At 43.0% G+C, this 21,394-nt stretch overlaps 1 protein-coding gene across 7 annotated transcripts in view; it reads right to left on the bottom strand.

Moving 5' to 3' along the window:
* Positions 1-21,394, bottom strand: part of NAV2 (neuron navigator 2) — a 773,799-nt gene that overhangs the window by 178,620 nt on the left and 573,785 nt on the right. For all 7 annotated transcript variants that reach the window (XM_030829723.1, XM_030829719.1, XM_030829721.1 and 4 more), the window contains 2 exons: positions 9,937-11,038; positions 4,145-4,257 (listed from right to left, as the gene is read on the bottom strand). In XM_030829723.1, coding sequence (XP_030685583.1) covers positions 4,145-4,257; positions 9,937-11,038 — 1,215 coding nt within the window. The remainder of the gene's footprint in view (positions 1-4,144; positions 4,258-9,936; positions 11,039-21,394) is intronic.

Genomic DNA, 21,394 nt, shown 5'->3' with positions numbered 1-21,394 from the left:
GGCCTAGTTCCGTTTCTTTCAGCCTTACAAAGGGAAGAGGAGAGAGGCAATAACTACAACAATGATTAATAGAATTATATATTTTCTCCCTCAGAGTAATTTTAGGGAGAGCTGAGAAGACTGAGGAAGCACAATCATGGGTCTTTAAAAGCCTAGGACTATTTTCAAGTGTTGAGCAATATTTTCAAAGAAATCTCCATCTAGAACATAGCACAAGCAGAATTTACGTTAGACACTGAGCAGCAGCAAGTAGAACTGACATCAGACACCAACTTGAACTTCCAACAATTGCCATTAACAGGGGACAAGGCAGCTAAGAAATATAATAGAATTAACTTTTCTTCTGAGATAGATGACAACTTTCTTAGGTCATTTTTGGCATGGTGGTGCCTGGAGGCTGAGATGGAGTAAATGATATACCCATGATTTCATGGAGGAAATTTACTTGAAAACACAAGTGCTTTCCAATTTCTCCTTCCACCTTTTAACCCAAAGAAATTTGGAAGGCATTTTTCTCTTGTCTGAAAAGTGGTCAAACTTGCATTTCCCTCCCAGTGCTTTAAAATACATATATATGTATGTGTTTTTAAACAAAAGCAAAGATGAATGTCTATTATACCTTCCCCTGATGACTTTGGAGGAATGTAACTGCATCTACCTTCTGGGCCATCAGTGAAATTTTTACTGCCAATTTGGCCACATTTTATGTATATAAGCCTGCTAAAAAAATATTGATTCTTAGGTTAGCTCTAGGCCCTTTAGAAAATATTGATTATGAAGCTAAGTCTAGGCATAGGTTTTCAAATTACCTCAATTGATTACCTTAACCACACGCACAAAATATAATAGCCATATTTACTTATCCATCACTCTATTAATGACATATTGTTGCTGGTCTTAACCCTCCGTTAGAAATTCAACTATTTTATTTTTTAGAGACAGGGTCTTGCTCTGTTGCTCAGGCTGGAGTGCAGTGCTGTGATCATAGCTCAATGCAGCCTCAAACTCCTGGGCTCAAGAGATCCTCCCACCTCAGCCTCCCATGCAGCTAGGGCTACAGAGATGCACTGCCATGCCTGGCTAATTTGTTTCCTTTGCAGAGATGAGGTCTTCTATGTGTTGCCCAGGCTAGTCTCAAACTTCTGGCCTCAAGCGATCCTCTCACCTTGGCCTCCCAAAGTGCTGGGATTACAGGTATAGCTACTGCACCCAGACAGAAAGTCAAAGATCTTTGAGTTGGGGATGGTGTCTCGTCTTTCCTTTTAGTAACTCCCACACAACTTATAGAGGTCTAAGAAATGTTTATTATGCAACACATGTTTGGTCAGTGTGGGGTTGTAGGAAAAGCATGGACTTCACATTTCCACAGATAAATATTTGAATTGTGGCAATGCTGCTTATTAGCCACTTGACCCTGGACAAGTCACTTATCCTCTCTGGATCTCATTTGTAAAATGGACATAAAAACCTCTTGGTAGAAGGGTTAGTGTGAGAGTCAGATGATATGGCACATAGCACAAAATGAGGGCTCAGTAAATATGAGTGTCCTGTTTCCCTCTTGTGGGTCGTGCTGGGAAGTATTTGCCCTCCTCCAGGGCTCTACATCAGATCCCAAGGGCAATGTAGGAACACAAAACAGTAACCCACCTGACATGCTTAGGTGATCACATTCTGAACTGCCAATTATGCCTCCTCTGACAATGACCTGAATGTAGGATTTACCCACTAACTCACAGCCTGAACACAATAAAAACACAATCGAGCTCCAGTGGAAACAGCAGGGAGCTTTCAGCTCATAGATATGGAGAGGTCTTAAAACTTTAGTGTCTACCTGTAGCGATCTGGACTTTGCCAAGGAGGGCTCTACCTCAAGCCACTAGTCATGATTGGGACAGCATCACATTGTGACCAAATATGACTAAGTTTGGAGGATATCAAAGTGTTACAAAAGGACCATGGAAAAAATCCAGGATTTTTACTTGGAAATAAAGAAACCTTAAGGGATATGTTACAACATGAAAAAGAATGAAAACTGTCTGGGGCTTCAGAAGGCTGAATTATATCTGGTGATTGGAAATGTAAGAATAAAGAACTCCATTAACTGTTGAAGCCGTCAACAACAGCAAAAAAATAAAGGGCTGCCTTATGAAGAAACAACATTTTGTCCAAGAGATATTCAAGCAGAGGCTGAAAGATGAGTCATCAGTAAGCTATAGAAGGAATTCATGAGCAGGATGATAAGCAGGTGTGTGTGGTTCCTTCAATTCTATGATCCAAGATGCATTTCTCAACTGTAATGCTCTGTACATGATCACACACCATAGGAAAACCCACCCATTTGCATAAGTAAGAGGAAGAACTAAGCAATTGATCAAATAGTTATGTAAATGTCCATTTCTAAATAGTCCTACCATTCACTGTCATTTCAAAGGATTGGCTGTGGCTAAGTTAAATTCAACCTCATGCTATTTATTATTCAGTGTCTCCATAAAAAAAAATTCAACATAGTCACATGTGTGACTTCTACTGCTTGAATATAAAGACATGTCACCCTGATAAGGAATTTTCGTTAGCGACCAACCCCACTTGATTTGACACCAAAGAGTGCATAGTCAAGCACTCCTGGCTGCACAAGTCTCTTCCCCGCAGCCGATTGACAGCATCTCAGGGTTTCTGAGCTCTTGAGGCCTGGTACAGTGGAGATATGGAGACAAAAAGAAAAATTAGGGGAAGATCACATACTGCAATCTGTCACTCTGAAATCTAAGTAATATTTGGAATATTCTCTGGCTCCTGCTTTTGCTTTTCAAATGTGGATTTTGCTGAGACTCAACATCTGACAGGAATCCACACCACTCCGCAGGCCACACATCTGAATCATGCTGGGATCTGAAGCGTTGGCCTTGCTCTTTTGATGTCTGCACATCAGAACACAATCTGGAATGTGCATGGAGACTCGAGCAGCCATCTGAACTCCACACCCTTCTCATTGCTGGTCCTTTTCCTGTGCTATCCATGTACTCATATGAAAGAAAGCTATAAACCTTGAAGAGAAGGAAACAAAATCAATCCCAAATGTGGGGCCCAAATCATTCTAAGATGGACTGCTTACAAATGGCTTGAAGAATCTCTGCACCGTCACTGTGCCCAGCCAGTGGAACCAGAATCCTCTGAAATTAATCATTGGGGCTAATTGCTAGATGGGTAAGGTTCAATCATTGGGCTGCAGACCAATTCCACAGTTGTAATGTGGCTATTAAAATGCTGTAGTCAGGGATATTCAGTTTAATAAATGGATTTTAAGCATGGATTCAGTTTTTAACCCGACTGTGGAAGTGGTAAGATATGAGAAGAATGACACAGCCACTAATAAATCCATGGCTTACCACTCACTTCCCTGACTAGAAGTTGCTGGAGCATGGGACACAGAGTTGGGGAATGGGGAAATGAGACAGAGAAGATGGCAGCCTGGAATCCACTGTAGTAAGAATTCTAATTAAGGTGTGACTTTTCTTCTTTAAGAATGTGATAGTATAGTGTCCAAAAATAAATGCTTGTAGAATTAACTATACAACAACTGTGGATTTTATGCTGTCATACAGTATAATGTACCTGTAATCATCATTGTCTACATTACATTTAAATAAAATTTATATATATATTTTTTGGTTTCTGGTAAAAAAGAAGCATGTTACAATTTTTCCCCCCAATTCATGTAGGACTCCAAGAACATATTTTAAATCAGTGCTTCCATACAGGAACAAAATCCACTATTTTAGAATTCTAAACCTTGTTGAAAAGCAACTTTATCTGAAGAGTAAACAAGAAGATTCAAAGTTAAGTATCAGTGCAGTCCAGAGCTCCTAAATGAATAAAACTGAATGTATCTTAAAAATAGGATTTGCACACCAGTAAGAGACTTGTTTACAATTCTGGGGAGGAGGGAAGAAACTGTAAGAGGGAGAGAAAAGGGAAGAAAAACAAGAAGAAAAATAATAGGAAAAAAGAAAGAAAGTTTGTTTAGCTCAAAGTCAATGCAACCATAATGCAACTTGTAATCAAGCTGGGTTCATGCTGTTCCAGCAGGTGTTGCATGGAAGGCCTCATCACCAACAGACACAGATTTCTGAGGCTCCATACTCACCAGTGAGTTCTTCCAGAGCAGGCTGTCCAGTCTTGGTGAAGTGGCTGGGCTCCATGCTCACACCTGTTGAGCTTGACTCAGCGGTAACATTCCCTTCAGTGTCCGTCTGAGACCTTCACACACAAACCAAAGCAGACACACTTGTCATGAGAGGCAACTACCACATCTGGACCACTGTGGTCTAACCACAGCCCTCACCATCACCTCCTGTAGCAAGAAGCTTCAGAACAGAGTGGACCAGCGGACTGGACCTAAATAATTCATTACCCGTATGTGGAGCAATGTCCTAAGAACAGAGAGAGCCACTGAACTGTAAAAGATAAACTTTCCATTGCCCAGATGGAGGGTCTGCAATCCCTCACTGGGGAATCCTTCTCTGAACCTCCGTCAGGATGCTAGGTCTAGCCAGACACATGCTGGAGGGTACTGGGTGGTTTGAATAATTTAACCTATGCCAAAGAACAACTTCTAAGTAAACAGCCATGCCAACAAGTCAAACATAAAGATGACTCTATTAACAGCACCCCCACCCCAAAATCCTACTGACATGGTTTTGTCTATAAAGGTGACCATAAAACCAGTTGGAAGTGGGTGCCAACCAGGTGTGTTTGCCCTCCAGGTCTCTGATTCAGAGCTTAGTTCTTCTGACATGAAAGGTCTCATTGATCATTATTTCAACACTTGACTAAAATCTGTACTTCCCCAAACCCTCTCCATGCCCTTATTTGTCAAGCAAATTGAAGCAACGGCTTCACGCAATGTTTTCTTGTCACAGCTACCTCTGCTCATTCAGGCATGGCATGCAAATGCATAATTACACTCAGATGGACGACCCTGCATGTAACATTATTAACGCACTGGCATCCTGAACTAATTCAACCGATTTCACTATCTGTGAAGAAAACTTTTGCCCAGAATGAGAATGGACAATGGGGGATGTACTGATAAACCTCAAGTCATCCAACTGTTCTTCCCTCCTTTGTTCTTCCTACTGAGGCCATCGTTCTCAATTCTGTTATCTTTACCTTTAAAGGATTTCATAATCCCTGTGCTCCTTTCACCTGCAGCCAGGGTCCAAGCCCTCACCATCTCTGCTGAGGCCTTATGAGTACTTTGAAACAGGTACCTCACACCTAGAGGTTGCAAATGGCAGCCCGGTGTGGAAACCAGCCCAACTTTTTCCTACTGGTCTGCATAATATTTTAAAGTTTTAAAATTAGTTCAACATTTAAAAATTGGGATATTTCACAATAAATATCTGAATTTCTGCCTTCGTCCAGTAAAAACAATAAAGCCTGGGAAAGACTGAGTCTTTGTTATTGTAGATCGCCACCTGTTGGTGCCAAATGGTGGCTGCATCCTCTAAAGAGGCGTGGCTCCCTCTGCCACAGCCACACTCACCCTGAGCCACCCATCTAGATGACCATTTAGAGGCCAATTAGGCATCTGAATCTGTGATCTCCATTCTACACTCTTCCTAAGTTTGGTCTACTCCCCACACGATCCTTCATTGACTTTTGTAATACTGACGTGATGACATCACTGTCTTCAGTGGTTTCCATTACCCACAGAATAAGGTCTAAACTCCTTATTGTGGTAGATGATGGCCACATTCTTCCTTTATTTCCAGCTCCATCTCCTGCCTTTCTAACCCTTTACATACAGCTCTACTATGCTCCACCCACATGTGGCTTCTCTCCACATGCCTTTAACAGGTTTATCTTTGCAGTAACTGCAACCTCTCTGCCTAAAGGTCCTTCTCCTCCTTCCTTAGTTCGCTGCTAATCTGTCTTTAAGATGCAGCTTCCATGTCATCTTTGCCTGAAAGCCTTCCTTGACTCCTTGCCAGGAGTTCCTATCGCACTCTCCTTATTCTCTTGTTGGCTAAAATGTGATCCTACAGCACTCTCCTTATTCTCCTGTTGGCGAAAATGTGATCTAATAAGTAAATCTTTCCTCAACTAGATTGAGAGCTCTCCGGAGGCAAAGGTTAGTTCAAGTTCATATGCTGCACAGGCAACACAAGAAGGGTGTGTTGACTGGATAAATAAGAAATGTTTAAGTCTCAGAAGATGCTAGGTACTAGAAGGAACATTAGACTTGGAAGTCTAAATATTTGACTAGCTCCAGGTCTAAGATCTATAACTTGTTAGCCATGCAAAATTTGAGTTGTCACTTCACCTCTTTGAATCTCAGCATCCTCATCTGTACAATGGGGATAATAGTAGCAACCTCCTCTGGTTCTATAAAAATGAAAGGTGATGTGACACACAACTCTTAGTAAACTGTAAAGTGATAGATGAATCCACTGTTACTTCTGAATTGATAAATATAATTCATTCTGAGTGATTTTTTTTAAAATGACCCATCTTCCCTTTACTCCTTGGTAACAACTTTTAACATGGAGAGGTTTTGGTGGTGGGGGAGCAATTATAAGTTATATATAGTGAACCATAAGCTTGAGGGAGAGAATTTTAGAGCAGAAAAGGAGAATAAACCATTTTATAGAATCTAATCTAATCCAATCTTCTCACTTTCCAGATGAAGACAATGAAGATAAAGTGATTTAGAGTCAAGACTGGTGGTTAAGAGCCTGGTCTCACTAGTTAGACAGACTTGGCTTTTTTATTTGTTTTTGAGACAGAGTCTCATTCTGTTGCCCAGGCTGGTGTGCAGTGGCGTGATCATGGCTCACTGCAACCTCCGCTTCCCAGGTTCAAGGGATTCTCATGCCTCAGCCTCCTGAGTAGTTGGGACTACAGGCGTGCACCACCTCGCCAGGCTAATTTTTGTATTTTTAGTAGAGATAGGGTTTCACCATGTTGGCCAGGCTGGTCTTGAACTCCTGACCTCAAGTGATCTGCCCACTTGACCTTACAAAGTGCTGGGATTTCAGGTGTAAGCCACCATGCCCAGCCCACACTTGGTTTTAAACATGAGCCCCTCTAGTCTAGTTCTATGACTTGGGGCAAATTGCTTAATTACCTCTAAGCTGCTAGCTCATAGAGGTGTGGGAAGAATGAAGTGAGCTAAGATGTGGAGAGCCCTTAGTGGACTCTGCCCACACTCGATCAATAGCTGTTCCTGCAGCCAGTGCCTAAGACCTCAGAGGGCACCAAGCGCTGATAAAGGACAGGGCCCAGGTGTCCTGATTCCTATCCTGGTGCTCTTGTTTCCAGCGTCACTTCCCAGACTCCCCTAAAGATGAAGGCAACTCGGAGGGGACAGAAGGACGTTATTTACCCAGAGTGGGCATTAACATAAAAACGGGGCTAGTCAGATCCACATCATAGATGTTTTCCTCTTCCTCCTCTTTGTCAGACATTTGCTCTTTATCATTAAGACTTTATCTTCTGATAGAAAACCTTGAAATAAAAAAGGTTATATGTTTTATAATCTTTCAAATGATTATAGCAAACAACAAAAAAAGAAAGAATGTGATTGATGGTGATCAAAGACTGTCATATTTTAATTTTGAAAAGGCAAATTGAGAATCTGTGAATCTTAAATATGTATTACCTCAAGACTAATAATGCTATTGGAATTATAAAAATCTCATGTGGAGCTATTCAGTTGCCTCCACACTTCAGAGAACAGTTCATGGCTGGGCGTGGTGGCTCATGCCTGTAATCCTAGCACTTTAGGAGGCCAAGGAGGGTGGACTGCCTGAGCTCAGGAGTTCAAGACCAGCCTGGACAACATGGTGAAACCCTGTCTCTATTAAAATTAAAAAAAAAAATTAGCCGGGCATGGCGGCATGCACCTGTAGTCCCAGCTGCTCAGGAGGCTGAGGCAGGAGAATTGCTTGTACCTGGGAGGCCGAGGTTGCAGTGAGCCGAGATGGTACCACTACACTCCAGCCTTGGTGACAAAGAGACACTCCATCTCAAAAAAAAACAAAAACAAAACAAAACAATAGCCGTGCATGTAGACCAGCTGAGTCATCATCTAAGCTCTGGTGCTCTTTTCAGGATTGTGAGCTGAGCTGATGACTTGATTCAATAAAATGAGACCTTCTCCCAATTAAAAAGATTGGTATGACCCTCACAGAAGGAGAATGCAAGCAGAACAAAAGGAAGGAGTGCCATGCCTGACATTTCTTTGCTGGCCTGGTGCTGGCTAGCTTTCCTTTGAAAGCACTTAAGCCAGTCCCTCCACCAGCTATTGGCAGGAACTGTTACAGAGCCCACTAGAACACAGCTCAGGAGGAAAGAGGGGAATATTGAATTCTTTGGGGAATCATACAAACATAGCAAGCTGAAAGTCTGGGCATGCACCTATGCACCTGAACAGGTATGTAAATACATGTATGTATATGTGCCTTTGCATTTTATGTATGAATGTATACTTGTGTCCATGCTTATATGTGACTTTTTTTTTAGTTTTTTTTATTTTTTTTTTTTTTTTTTGAGACAGAGTCTCGCTCTATCACCCAGGCTGGAGTGCAATGGCGCAATCTCGGCTCACTGCAAGCTCCGCCTCCCGGGTTCACGCCATTCTCCTGCCTCAGCCTCTCCGAGTAGCTGGGACTACAGGCGCCCGCCACCACGCCCAGCTAATTTTTTGTATTTTTAGTAGAGACGGGGTTTCACTGTGGTCTCGATCTCCTGACCTCGTGATCCGCCCGCCTCGGCCTCCCAAAGTGCTGGGATTACAAGCGTGAGCCACCGCGCCCGGCCTATATGTGACTTTTAATGTGTGTCCACATGTATGGCTGTATGAGTGTGAGTGTACAGCTGTGCATCTGTATGCACTTGACTTACAACTGTAAAATATGTGTCTAGAATGTGCCACTTGATCATTAATCCTCTTTTGTGTGTACAAGTATTAGTTATCCAATTGCGCAGCGTGGCCAAATGCACTGCTCATCTCCAGCACAGGATCGAATTAGGCACTGTCAGTGAAAGCTCTGGGAATTTTAAGAACTTTAAGTGCAGGTGCTGGGGAGCTTCCATCTGCCTGGAGTGGACTCATCCATGTGTATGACATGGCCCCTGAAGCCCATGTGCCTCATTCAGTAAGGGGTGTGGTGTAGCCTGAGCAATGAGCAATGTTGCTGACCAGAATCACAAAGAGCAGCAGCACCACTGTGTGGACTGGCTCCACACAGTCTCCCATGGTCCTGAGGATGTGCCATCAAAGAGACGGGCTGGGAGGCAGACAAGGACAGAAGGATCCATCCATCACCACAAACACCCAGGCTTATCTTCTCAGAACACGAGCTCTTCTGTTTTTCTAGAACGGGCCCCTCCCCTACCATTACTCTTCTCCCCCATGTCCCTCTCCCTTCAGAAAGCCCCAGCATGCAGCAGGGACTGGGAGGATCTGGATGTTCAAGGCAATCCCTGCTATAAGAAATCTTAGTTATTGAGCCAGGTGTTTATTATTTTATTTATTTTTTAACTATGTTGGGATGTGTTAGGACTAATGCTGGAGACTGTCAGGTGACACCAAACCGCCCCCACCCTCATATTTAGGCCTTCATGCTTTCTGCTCAGGGAAGCCGCTGCTACAAGGCCTGGGGTCCCCACATTCCTAAGCATTCTGGGATCAGCTCACATTTTACTTCCCTTCTTCAGCTTTCTCTGTTCCTTCCCCAACCTGTGCTGTATGAACTGCTCCCTGGAGCACATTTTGTCTGCTTCTCTTAGGAGCTTATCACGTGGTTTCTCAGCTATTAACTTAAATATTCCTGGAGTACAGTCTAGCTCCTGCCCTTACAGAACCAGAATCCACTAGAAAGGAACTTCTACCCAATGTCCCAGGCAGCACAGGTGGGTGACAGCTCCTACCTGTACAGGAAAGGTGCAACTGTGGCAGTGTTGGGATGGTTGTATTGCTGCTGGGGCTGAGGTAGCTGAACACTGACAGTATTGCTTCCTGTGGTCTGGGTGGTCCCAACGGACCCACTGACAGTCTGGCTGCTGATGCTGTGGTTCAGGGTGGTCCCTCCTGGGCCTTTTCCTTCTGAGGATGCCAGGCTAGAAGAGGAACTGGAGTGTCTGCCATCCAGCTGGGGCTTCTGCTGGGGGAGTCCTGAGCTCAGCTTCCCACTCCGGCTCCGCTCTCCTTCCTTGGAAGGCGCTGGGGCACTTGGGGATTTCCCGGGCATGCTCTTCATTCCTGGTTTTGGTATTCCACTGTGGGAAGGGGCCATGGGCTCCTTCTTGGCACTGTTGAGCTTCCCCCCTTTGGGGATGAAGCTGGCGATCTTGGAGGACTTTTTTGGCATCTCGGGCACGGCTGCTCCACTGGGGTCTTCTTTTGGCTCCTCCTTGAGGTCCAGCCTCTCCGTCACAGAGGCTCTCTTGGCAAAGTCCTTGCTTTTCTCCTTATCCTTCTCCCGCTGTTGTTTCTCCTTCTCTTTCTCATTGCCTTTCAGAGAACTCTTCTTGTTGGTCAGTGCCCGGCTAAAAGTCCTCTGGGCAATGCCCTTGAGTGCAATCTTGGGGCTGCTGGAAGCAGGGCCCAAAGTGGTGAGCATGCGACTGGCGGCCTCCAGCTCCTCGCTCTCTTCGAAGCTGGGCAGAGTCTCCAGCCGCTCACAACTTGTGTCCCGGGACCCCGGGCCCTCACCTGCCTTTGAACCCCCTTTACTGTTGAAAAGTTTCAGCTTTTCCAGCATGGACTTCTGATTGTTGGGGGCCGGCTTCATGGCTTCAGGTGTGGGCCTGGGGGCCTCAGGCCCAGGAGGCTTGACCGAGAGCATGGATACCGTGGCACTGTGCTTCACGCTGAGGGATTTGCTGCGCCAAGGCTTGGTGGCTGCACCGGGCTGCGGGATGGCCGAGGAGGTACTGCAATTAGTAGGGGTGGAGCTGCTGCCACTCTCCAAGGAAGCAGGTGCATTGTCACTCATTCCGGGGTGGGAGGAGGCTGAGCTTGCCAAAGGCTCTGCAGAGACAGAAGAGAGGAGGCCTGAATCATACTTGTTGACCTGCACTGAAGACCAGGGAGAGTCAGCCATGGCCACACAACCAATCACTCCCAACCCAAATGCTGTATAGCTCCATTGCCCACTTTGTGGATATCTGTGGTTAGGTTTTAATTCCTGGCTTGACTTTCTCCTGCTTTCCATACTGCACAGTTCACATCCCCCCTGACCCCATCACATTTTGGTGGCATGTGCCACGCGAATGCATGAGGGTCTTAACAAATCTTAACAGATACCTGCACCATTAATATAGCCAGTGCAGGAAAGAGTAGGAAATACCTACTGTTTTCAATTATTCATCCCATAGCCTGTTTCCCAATTATGGGAAAGAATCAAGAATTATCCAACTTTAAGCAAATAATGTATCAGAGACATTAAAATACAACAATTACAAAAATAGAAAAGAAGGAGAAACCATGTAGAATCTTTAAAAAAGAATAATTACACACAAAAGTTGTTAAAGCCTATTAAAGCATGTAAGTTTTTCCTATGCTGGCACTTTTAAAAAGTTGCAAATGGCTGGTGCAGTGGCTCACACCTGTAATCCCAGTACTTTGGGAGGCCGAGGCGGGCAGATCACCTGAGGTCGGGAATTCAAGACCAGCCTGGCCAACAGGGTGAAACCCAGTCTCTACTAAAAATACAAAAATTAGCTGGGTGTGGTGGCACATGCCTGTAATCCCAGCTACTTGGGAGGCTGAGGCAGGAGAAGTGCTTGAACCTGGGATGTAGAGGTTGCAGTGAGCTGAGATCATGCCATTGTACTCCAGCCTGGGAAAAAGAGTGAGACTCTGTCTCAAAAAAAAAAAAAAAAAAAAAATTGCAAACATGGTTCAGCTTGGACTTAAAAACAGCTTATTTTTTTTCTTTTTTTTCTTTTTTTTTTTTTTGTTTAAGAGTGTAATCTATGCAATGGCTTCAGTGTGGGCAAGAAAACACACAGGTTATCTGAAAGTCAAGGCTTCCCCTTGGCGCTCAGTGAGTATTTCCCTGGCCAGACTCTTTTCTCAGAAAAGCCTCAAAATATTTCCAAACTAGAGCCAGAATTGTTCTAGTGAGGGCAGGCTCCAAACTAACGGCTAGTCACCAAGGTGGCCAATGTGACAGAAATGGAAACTGCAGCACCCTGCTTCAGTCAGTGCCCGGGATGATGCAGCCTCTCTCTCAAGGAAGGACAGCTGTTGGAGAGAAAGTGCCAGGCAAGGCACGTCTCCACTGGGCCCCGTGCCCACGGCCACCCACACCCCATGCCCAGTGTGCACGGCAGACAGGATACGCCCCTTCAGCCCCCCAAAACGCACCTCTGCATCTGCACAGTCACAATGACATGACTTACCTAGCAGCAGCCACTTTCTCCTGCAGTGATTCCCTAGGAAAAATCCTCCAACTGGAGAGGCTGCCCTTCCAATTGTCACAAGTGTTTTCGGTTAAACTGCTCATGTTTCTAATTAACTTTTGTCATCCACAACTACTCCAGTGCCCAGAAGCCTGGCGGGATTAACGGCTGCTTCTTCTGCCTTTTTTTTTTTTTAATACCTATGTTCCACTGCCTTCTAGCAACAGAGTAAACTGTATATAGAGCGGCTTTTTATGATTTAAAAGTCAACGGCTGCTGAAGCCGAGTGAAGGCAGCCCCTGTGTGGGGCGTGAGCACCGTGCCGTGAGAGCCCACAGTAGAGGAACTGCCTCCTTTCACTCTCAGCTGCTCGGGGAAGCCACAGCTCCAGGGTGATCCAAAGCAGACCTCCCAATGTTTTAAAACACATATATCTTCCTGACTTACTGGGGATTTGGGTTTGCAGGGAGGGTGCCTCACAATCCTCCCTAACAAAACTCAAGGGGTGTTGTTGGATGTTTTCCTGGGGAGACTGGCTTGGAATCAGGCTCAGAGAACCCACCCACACTGCTGGCCTGTTAGAGGGTTGCTACAGGCTTGACGCTGCCCATCAGCAGCCTGCTCGGTGTCAGGAGGCTCAGTGCTCAGCACATTGTGAAAAGGGGTTCCTGCCCCTATTTTAAGAGTGAGGAAACTGAGACTTAAGTAGGGCTAAAGAATAATCCTAAATTACACAGCCAGAAATGCAGATATCTGGGATTTGAACTCAGGTCTCCTGACATGGTGTCATAGCTACATCCTTCGATGAAGAATGCATGTAAACAGCCACTTAAACAACAAGAGCACTTTTAGGAACTGCCCATTCTACTAGCTTATGTATGTTCACGACATCCATGGTGCGGTACAAACCATCCCTGCCATTTGAAATACAGCCGCCTATATCACAGAGGATGGCTCTCTGGCTGAAATACTAGTGCACCCACCAATCCTGAGTACCAGTCCTCCTAGGAAAACTGCCTTTCCCTTTACCTGAACTCAGATCTGGGGCAGATGTAAAGTTTTCATTCATTCATTCAATATATTCATTCATATCTATCTATTCATTCATTGAGCTCCTAATATGTGCCAGACACTGTTTTAGGTACTTGGGATCCATCTGTGAAAAAACAGATAGAAATCTCTGCCTTCATGGAGTTCACATTTTAGCAAGAAGGAACAGACAATAAATTTAACTAAATAAACTATATTATTTGTTAAAAAATAGTGCTAAAGAAAAGGACGGGGGTCTTAGGGGCAGGTTGCAACACTGTCCTTATAGGAACTACAAGATCACATTCAAGGGTATGTTCCTCTTTCCTAAAGAAGTTTTAGGCATAGTCCCCACGTGTACATGGATCAATGTGATCTTACTGCTTGGAGCTACTCTGAGGCTTGCTCAGAAATGGATGTCTCTACTATCATTTCTATTTTTTTTTTTTTAACACTAACAATCGCAGCTAGAAATTAACCAACTAAGTAGCTAATAACTGACCCAGAAGAAAACAGATACTTGGCTTGTCTTGGTGAAATGGCCATCTGAGACTCTCAGGCCTGGTTTATATCACATGGCATTTTCCCCTACTGTATGCTTCACTAGGACTCTGTCCATACCTCTTCCACAGAATGATTTTGGAGGGCCAGCTACTTTATACAATGCTCTGGGAACACAGAGTTAAATAAAGCTCCTGCCCCCTAGAACTCACTGTCTCAGGGTGCAATGGACCTCAAAACAAACCATGAAAACCGTGTAAAAAGTGGTAGAGGGCTCTATGAGGTGCAATGAGAACCGGACAATTAGTAGGCTCTACTAATTCCCCCTGAAGAGTTTGGGAAAACTTCCTGGAGGAAGTGATCCTTATGTTATCACGTGGTGCTTCTGCTACAGGTCGGTTATTCCCCTGGTCTGGGATTTCCTCCAGGACAGAGACTCCCCACCCTGACTCATCTTTGTGTCCTAAAGTCTGCTGGAGCATAAAGATACTTATGAATTGCTGGTTGGTAATTTTGACATTTGCAAGTCATATTTAAGGCAACAGAGATGTAGGATTTGTGATGAGTCTTTAGCGTTTTATTAAAACTCTTCAGCCTAAATTCAGGAAAAAATTCAGATTAAAACTCAGAGAATCAGAATTTCTATGTAGTATTTAGTCTGGGCTCCCTGGTTATTAAGTCATGGGGGCATTTCAATGCTACTCATTATGACTATAAAAGGTAGCACCTGGGTATGATTCTGAATTTGGTTTCTAGAGCAGAAGTCTTGAGTGGTGCTAGACAGGGGGCACTAGGGCATCTGAGGACCAGGTCATCAACATTCTACACTCATGTCACAGCCAGAAGTCCCCTATGACATGAAGGGTATGTCAAGTCATGAGTGGTCTTGTACAAAGTAACTTGATACATTTCTATCATTCCTAGGATATCACACCAGTGATCTCAGAGCTTGGCCGAGTGGCTGTTTGGGGCCTGTTCGGGGCCTGTTCCTCTCTTTGTCCGTTTTTTTTTTTTTTTTTTTTTTTTGAGATGGAATCTCACTCTGTCACCCAGGCTGGAGTGCAGTGGCTCGATCTCGGCTCCCTGCAACCTCCACTTCCCAGGCTCAAGTGATTCTCCAGCTTCAGCCTTACAGACAAGTACCACCAACACCTGGCTAATTTTTGTGTATGTGTGTGTTTTTTTGTAGAGATGGAGTTTCGCTGTGTTGCCCAAGCTGGTCTCGAACTCCTGAGCTCAAGGGATCCAGCCACCTCGGCCTCCCAAAGTGCTGGGATTATAGGTGTGAGCCACCACGCCTGGCCTTCTTTGTCCATTTCTAATCCTGGGGTCCTATGACTCCTAGCATGAAGCTTTCCTCAACAGGCTTCTCAGATAGTAAGTTAAACAAAGGGGAGGTGTGGGTGGGTAGGCTGGACCTTGAACTTTGTCCCCAACTCATGGCACGATCCTAGATATGCCATTTTGCCTCTCTTGGCTTCAGTTGCCCCATTTGTTAGAAAGAGGATGAGCTATTTCTCTAGTGTCCTTTTAGCCTTGTTTCTATTCAAATCTGGGCAAGTCTCTGAGACGACCTCTGCGGCTGGGTAATTTCCAATCTTGATGGAGAAAACCGGCTGGGTCAAGGTATGGTCAACATTAGATGAGCTGCTTGTGAATTCAGAAATGCTAGTATCCTATGAAAACCAGTTTGGGGGAAGGTGGGTGGGGTGAGTTCTTCAAAATGAAAAGCACTTATTTTCCTCATAACTAACAACTCTTGTTATTTTCTTCAAATATCTGAACCCTTGTTAAAGCAAAGGAACCAAAGGGGGAAAAAGAAAAGCATAAAAGAATGTTTTGAACATCTGTATCCCCCAAATGATGATATGTGGGCCACTGAAGTGGATGAGATTGTTTTGGATGGCACATGAATATTTTTATATTTTAAAAGTCATATTTATTGCTTATTAGATATATTAGAAACATATTGGAAAATGATAACTAGCCATATATAAATTAACAGTTTCATGGATATTAAATGTAGATTTAAAATTTGAGCTAGCTTAAGGAAAATACGAAATAAAAAACACAAATGGAAGAAACACTGTTACATTAAATCAAGATATACTCACATTAACTGTGTTCTCTTGAAAAACGTAATCAACCAAATAGAAATCAAACCAGAAGGCTCAAATAAGGACTAGGTTCAAAACGAACCTGAAATGGTTAGTTTTTAGAGCTTTATTTATTTCTATATATTTGTCTAGTATGTGATATTTTGCCAGTTCTGGCAACATGACCAGGCCTTGTTGAGCCAAAGGTAATTTTAAAATAGTAGCTGTGACTATTTTTGGCCACATAGTAAAAACACGGTAAGAATGATATATCGCCATCTAATAAACAACCACTTCTCCACATGTTAAACCGAAAAATATCAAGATACACTCGTATTATGTACAATAAACTCTGATATATGCTACTCTAGTCTGTTCTAAAATGCTGATTGCAGAGCCCTTAAACAGTTTTTTTTTTTTTTTTTTTTTTATTTAAAAAAAAGACGTAGTTTTGCTCTGTTGCCCAGGCTGGAGTGCATTGGTGCAATCTCAGCTCACTGCTGGAACCACAGGCACATACCACCACACCTGGCTATTTTATTTATTTTATTTTATTATTTTATTTTGAGAAAGAGTTTCACTCTTGTTGCCCAGGCTGGAGTGCAATGGTGCAAACTCAGCTCACTGCAACCTCCACCTCTCAGGTGCAGGCAATTCTGCTGCCTCAGCCTCCTGAGTAGCTGGGATTACAGGTGCCTGCCACCATGCCTGGCTAATTTTTGTATTCTTAGTAGAGGTGGGGTTTCACCATGTTGGTCAGGCTGGTCTGGAACTCCTGACTTCAGGTGATCCTCCCACCTTGGCCTCCCAAAGTGCTGGGATTACAGGCGTGAGCCACTGCGCCTGGCCCTTAAACAGGTCTTATGCCTCACTAGTGGGCTGTGCCTTGCAGTTGGAACACCTCAGTTCTAAAAGACCAGCTTAAAAGGTTGGCCCACCACCAACTGACAAACCACTGTAAGAAGGAAAAGTTTCATTTGAAACACTGCAGACAGGATGCCTTTGAAGAAAAGGAATTTTTTTTCTCGGAGTTTAGAGAGAGTATTAATCCTCTGGTGGGGAGGAAAAAAGTTTGGTTTGGTTTTTCTGGCAACCAGCCTTAACCTTCCCTGACAGGAACCAAAATGCTTTCTAAATGAAAATACTGTTTAAAGCAGATAAATAAAGCATTTCTTCCTCTCTCCTTCAGTGAGGGCAGACACTGGCCCCAGGTCTCTCCTGTCCCCAGCTTTTCAGTTAGGGAGACGTTGGTGGTCTGGTCCTGATGCCAACAGGCACTCAGGGAGAGTGTCCTGTTGATCTCAGCTCCTGTCACTGCTACTGTGATTTTTAAATCTGCTCTGGGGAGGTTTCTGGCCTAAATCCTCTCCCAAGTCTTTGGAGAACAGGCCTGATAATTGAGTGTGGGAAAATGTTTGCAATTTCCTATAATTTGTCAAGGTGTCAATCTTGAGTATTCAATTGGTTAGTATAATTGAAACTAGTTTTTTTTTTTGTTTTTTTTTTAAAGTGTATTGACTCCAGCCACATGAGCTAGAGACTGTTTTCAGAGTCATCCTGGTCAGTTCTTGACAACCTGGTAGCCACCAGACCACAGAAGGGCAGGTGAACCTGTCTTGATCCACTTAGAGATTCTGCAGGGTTCTTGGAACCTAGCTGGAGGAGCCTTCTCAGCAGCACTGCTGTGTCAATGTCTAATATTAAGGATATAGCTTAAATGCAGTCTTTTCTCCAACTCCATCTTGGAGAGGATCCCTGGAGGTACAGAGAGAAGTAAAGAAGGTAAGCGGGGCATGAGGACAAACAAGGAATGGAGACAGGAAAGTGAGAGGGCATGGAGGGAGAGCGAGCTGGGCTTTGGATCCACATGCTTCAAGGATCTTACTGTGTCTATAATTCCATACACTTCTAGAAAGTCTAAGCTAGAATAAGGATGAGGATCTATATAATCAAGTGTTTTTTAAAGGTTGTTTGGTTAATGCAATCCCTATCAAAATTCCAGTGACTTTTTTTTTCCAGACATACAGAAATCTATCCTAAAATTCACTGGAATCTCAAGGGACCCCAAAAATCAAAACAATCTTGAAAAAGAATAAAGTTGGAGGCCTCACACTTTCTGATTTCAAAACCCACTACAAAATTAAAGTAATTTTTTTAAAAGGTGTGGTACTATCATAAAGACAGACATATAGACCAGTGGACTAGACTAGATAGCTCAGAAATAAACCTTTGCACATATGGTCAATTTTTGGTAAGAGTTCCACAACTATTCAATAGGGGAAAGAATGGTCTTTTCAATAAATGGTGGTGGAAAAACTAGATAATCTCATGGAAAAGAAAACTAAAGTTGGATTCTTTTTTTTTTTTTTTTTTTTTTTGAGACAGAATCTTACTCTGTTGCCCAGGCTGGAGTGTAGTGGCGCGATCTCAGCTCACTGCAACCTCCGCCTCCCGGGTTCAAGCAATTCTCTTGCCTCAGCCTCCTGAATAGTGGGATTATAGGCATGCACCACCATACCTGGCTAATTTTTGTATTTTTAGTAGAGACGGGGTTTCACCACGTTGGCCGGGTTGGTCTCAAACTCCTGACTTCGTGATCTACCTGCCTCAGTCTCCCAAAGTGCTGGGATTACAGGCGTAAGCCACCACACCCGGCCTGGATTCTTACCTTATACCATATGCAAAGATTAACTCAAAATGGATCTAAGACCTATACATAAAAGCTAAAACTATAAAACTCCTAAAGGAAAACATAAGGCAAAACCTCATGACTTTGGATTTGTCAATAATTTCTTGGATATGACACCAAAAGCACAGGGAACCAAAGAAAAAACAGTTGGATTCATGGAAATTAAAAACTTCTGTGCATCAAAGAACACTATCAGTAGAGTAAAAAGGCAACCTACAGAACGGGATGGAATATTTATAAATCGCATATCTGATAAGTGACTGATATCCAGAATATATAAAGAACTCTTACAACTCAACAAAAACAATCAACCTGATTTTAAAATGGGCAAAAAACTTGAATATTCTCAAAAGGAGATAAGCAAATGGCCAATAAAAACATGGAAAGACATTAAACATCACTAATCATTAGGGAAAGCAAATCAAAACCACAACAAATACCATTTCATGCCCATTGGAATGCCTACTATTTAAAAAAATAAGCGTCCTTGACCCTTGTTATCCTGCGTTGTGGTTAGTAGATGCACCTGACTCAGCTTACTTCCAAGAATGCCTGAAGTCTTATTAGGTCCCCTGAAATGGTGGTTGGAAAAATCAATAAACAAACAAAAACTATTATCCACACCAGATCGCTCTATAGGGCTCAAAATTAAAATCAGGTGCTCCTGACTTGTCCCCTTCTTGACTAACCATGTCAGTTCTCTCTAAAACTAACTGAACTCAATGACTAGAAATCTTGGTGATGCTTTTAATGTTTTTTTCTTCTATGCATGGTGGAGATTTTGCTCTCTACTGGGTCACTTAAAATGTCATGTATGAATACTCCAGCATCTTGTGACAGTTTGATCAAAAATAAATATGCAGAATGTAAAAGCACATTATCCTAACAGACAGAACGCTTCTCTGTCCTGCATGAACCACACATTTCCCAGTTTTTCTCAGTGACTTTTTCACCCCAGAGGAAGCAGAAGAGGCCCTCGACAGCTGGAGCAATTACAGTTGTGTTTCTTTGTAATATGTGACAAGGTAATCCTTTTTCTTCAGTGGCTTATTTTGGATAAAACCAAGTGAAACCATGGGTGATGAGGTAATTCATTTATCTGCTGGTAGCTAAAAACCAGTTTTGTTTTTTTTTTTTTTAAAGAATTATCCCTTTCCAAAGTAGTTTTCACTACATTTTCTCCAAACAGTTTTACAAGGTATGTTCTTAAATCCCACGTAATGTTATAAAGAATTGGTAAAGCTAAACAAAGTTTAACTTGCTGGAAATATTCATATGCAGCTGGGCTTATGTTTGACCTTATGATAACACCTTAAAAAGAGAATAAATTCTTAAAATCTCTCCCTCTCTCTCACACACACACCCTTTATATCAAATGTATTCTATACAAATTTTTAAAATCCTCCCACTCAGCTGGGTAAGGAGACAGATCATTTGCTGGTATCTGAAGGAAGATACCTTTAAAAATATAAGACATGCCTATTCTTTATCTTTCAGTTCTTGAAGCCACATCACCCTCTAAACACATCCTTTCTCTCTCTTGAACTTATTTGTTCAAAATCCCCAGGAGAAAACTTTTGCTTTAATTGGTCAGGCCATTTCTCTATCTTGTACCATATATGGCTATAAGAAAGTACAAAATTGGCTGTAGAAAACCATCTCCCTTTTTCCAAGAGTGTATGAAATTTCACAGACAGATTATACACATTTTACAGGGGGCAAATCCCATTCTTTCAAGAGGTCATTGTTCACAACCAGCAGCTTTTTGGCAGAATGCAATGGCTGTACACTATTGTAAATACATCCTTCTAAGATAGAGTTAGTTAAGGCATTCTGAGGCCCCTTCCTCTAGGAGCCCAGCCCAATCTTTCTGCTTTCTATTGGGGCAAAGATGGGCAGCCCTAAATAGGAGCCTCCAAATCAGTGTTAAACCAGAATGGCTTCCACTGAACAATATAAATAGACAGTAAAGGAAAGAAGAGATTCCATGGTCAGGTAAGTTTGGAAAATGGAGGTTTAAATAGTAGTCAAATAGTTTTTTTTGTCTACAGGACTTCTCAGAACCTTTAATGTGCCTATATGCACTGAGAATATCCTAAAGGATAATGGGATGATAGTGTGATTCTTAAATGTATTTTTGCCAGGGAACTAATTTTATGGGATAGTTTAAGGAAAAAGCCTATCATGGGATGCATTTTGGCAAACACTGTCCTAATGAAGGGGGCATAAAATGGGTTTACAAGCTAAATCAGAAAAGACAGATGTCCACTGGCCACTTACTAGGAGAGCTAGAAAAGGGAGAAGATGAGCCCTTATTTCCCCCTGTGATGTTATAATCTAGTAAAATGTGGGATTCTTTCATGCATTTGAGCATTAAACACCCATAAGGTATACCTGCTTTCTTTTATTTACTCTGCATGGAGGCCAAAAGCTACATGAAAATAGGATGTAGGTTATTACCAGGCAGCATTATGCCTAAAAAGATTTCTATCAACAGTTAGGTTCACTGTGACTCACTACAGAGATGTGGCTGCCATGAAAATCCATGGGATCTTGGGTTATACTAACATAGGAATGACATTCAGAACGAGAAGGGTGAGGATCTTGCTTTGCTGCACACAGCCCATACCACAGCTAGAATGGTGAAATCTTAGAATTTTGGATC

The sequence above is a fragment of the Nomascus leucogenys genome, chromosome 15, assembly GCF_006542625.1.
Source record: "Nomascus leucogenys isolate Asia chromosome 15, Asia_NLE_v1, whole genome shotgun sequence".
NCBI lineage: Eukaryota > Metazoa > Chordata > Mammalia > Primates > Hylobatidae > Nomascus > Nomascus leucogenys.
This window is presented reverse-complemented; position numbering and strand designations above follow the sequence as displayed.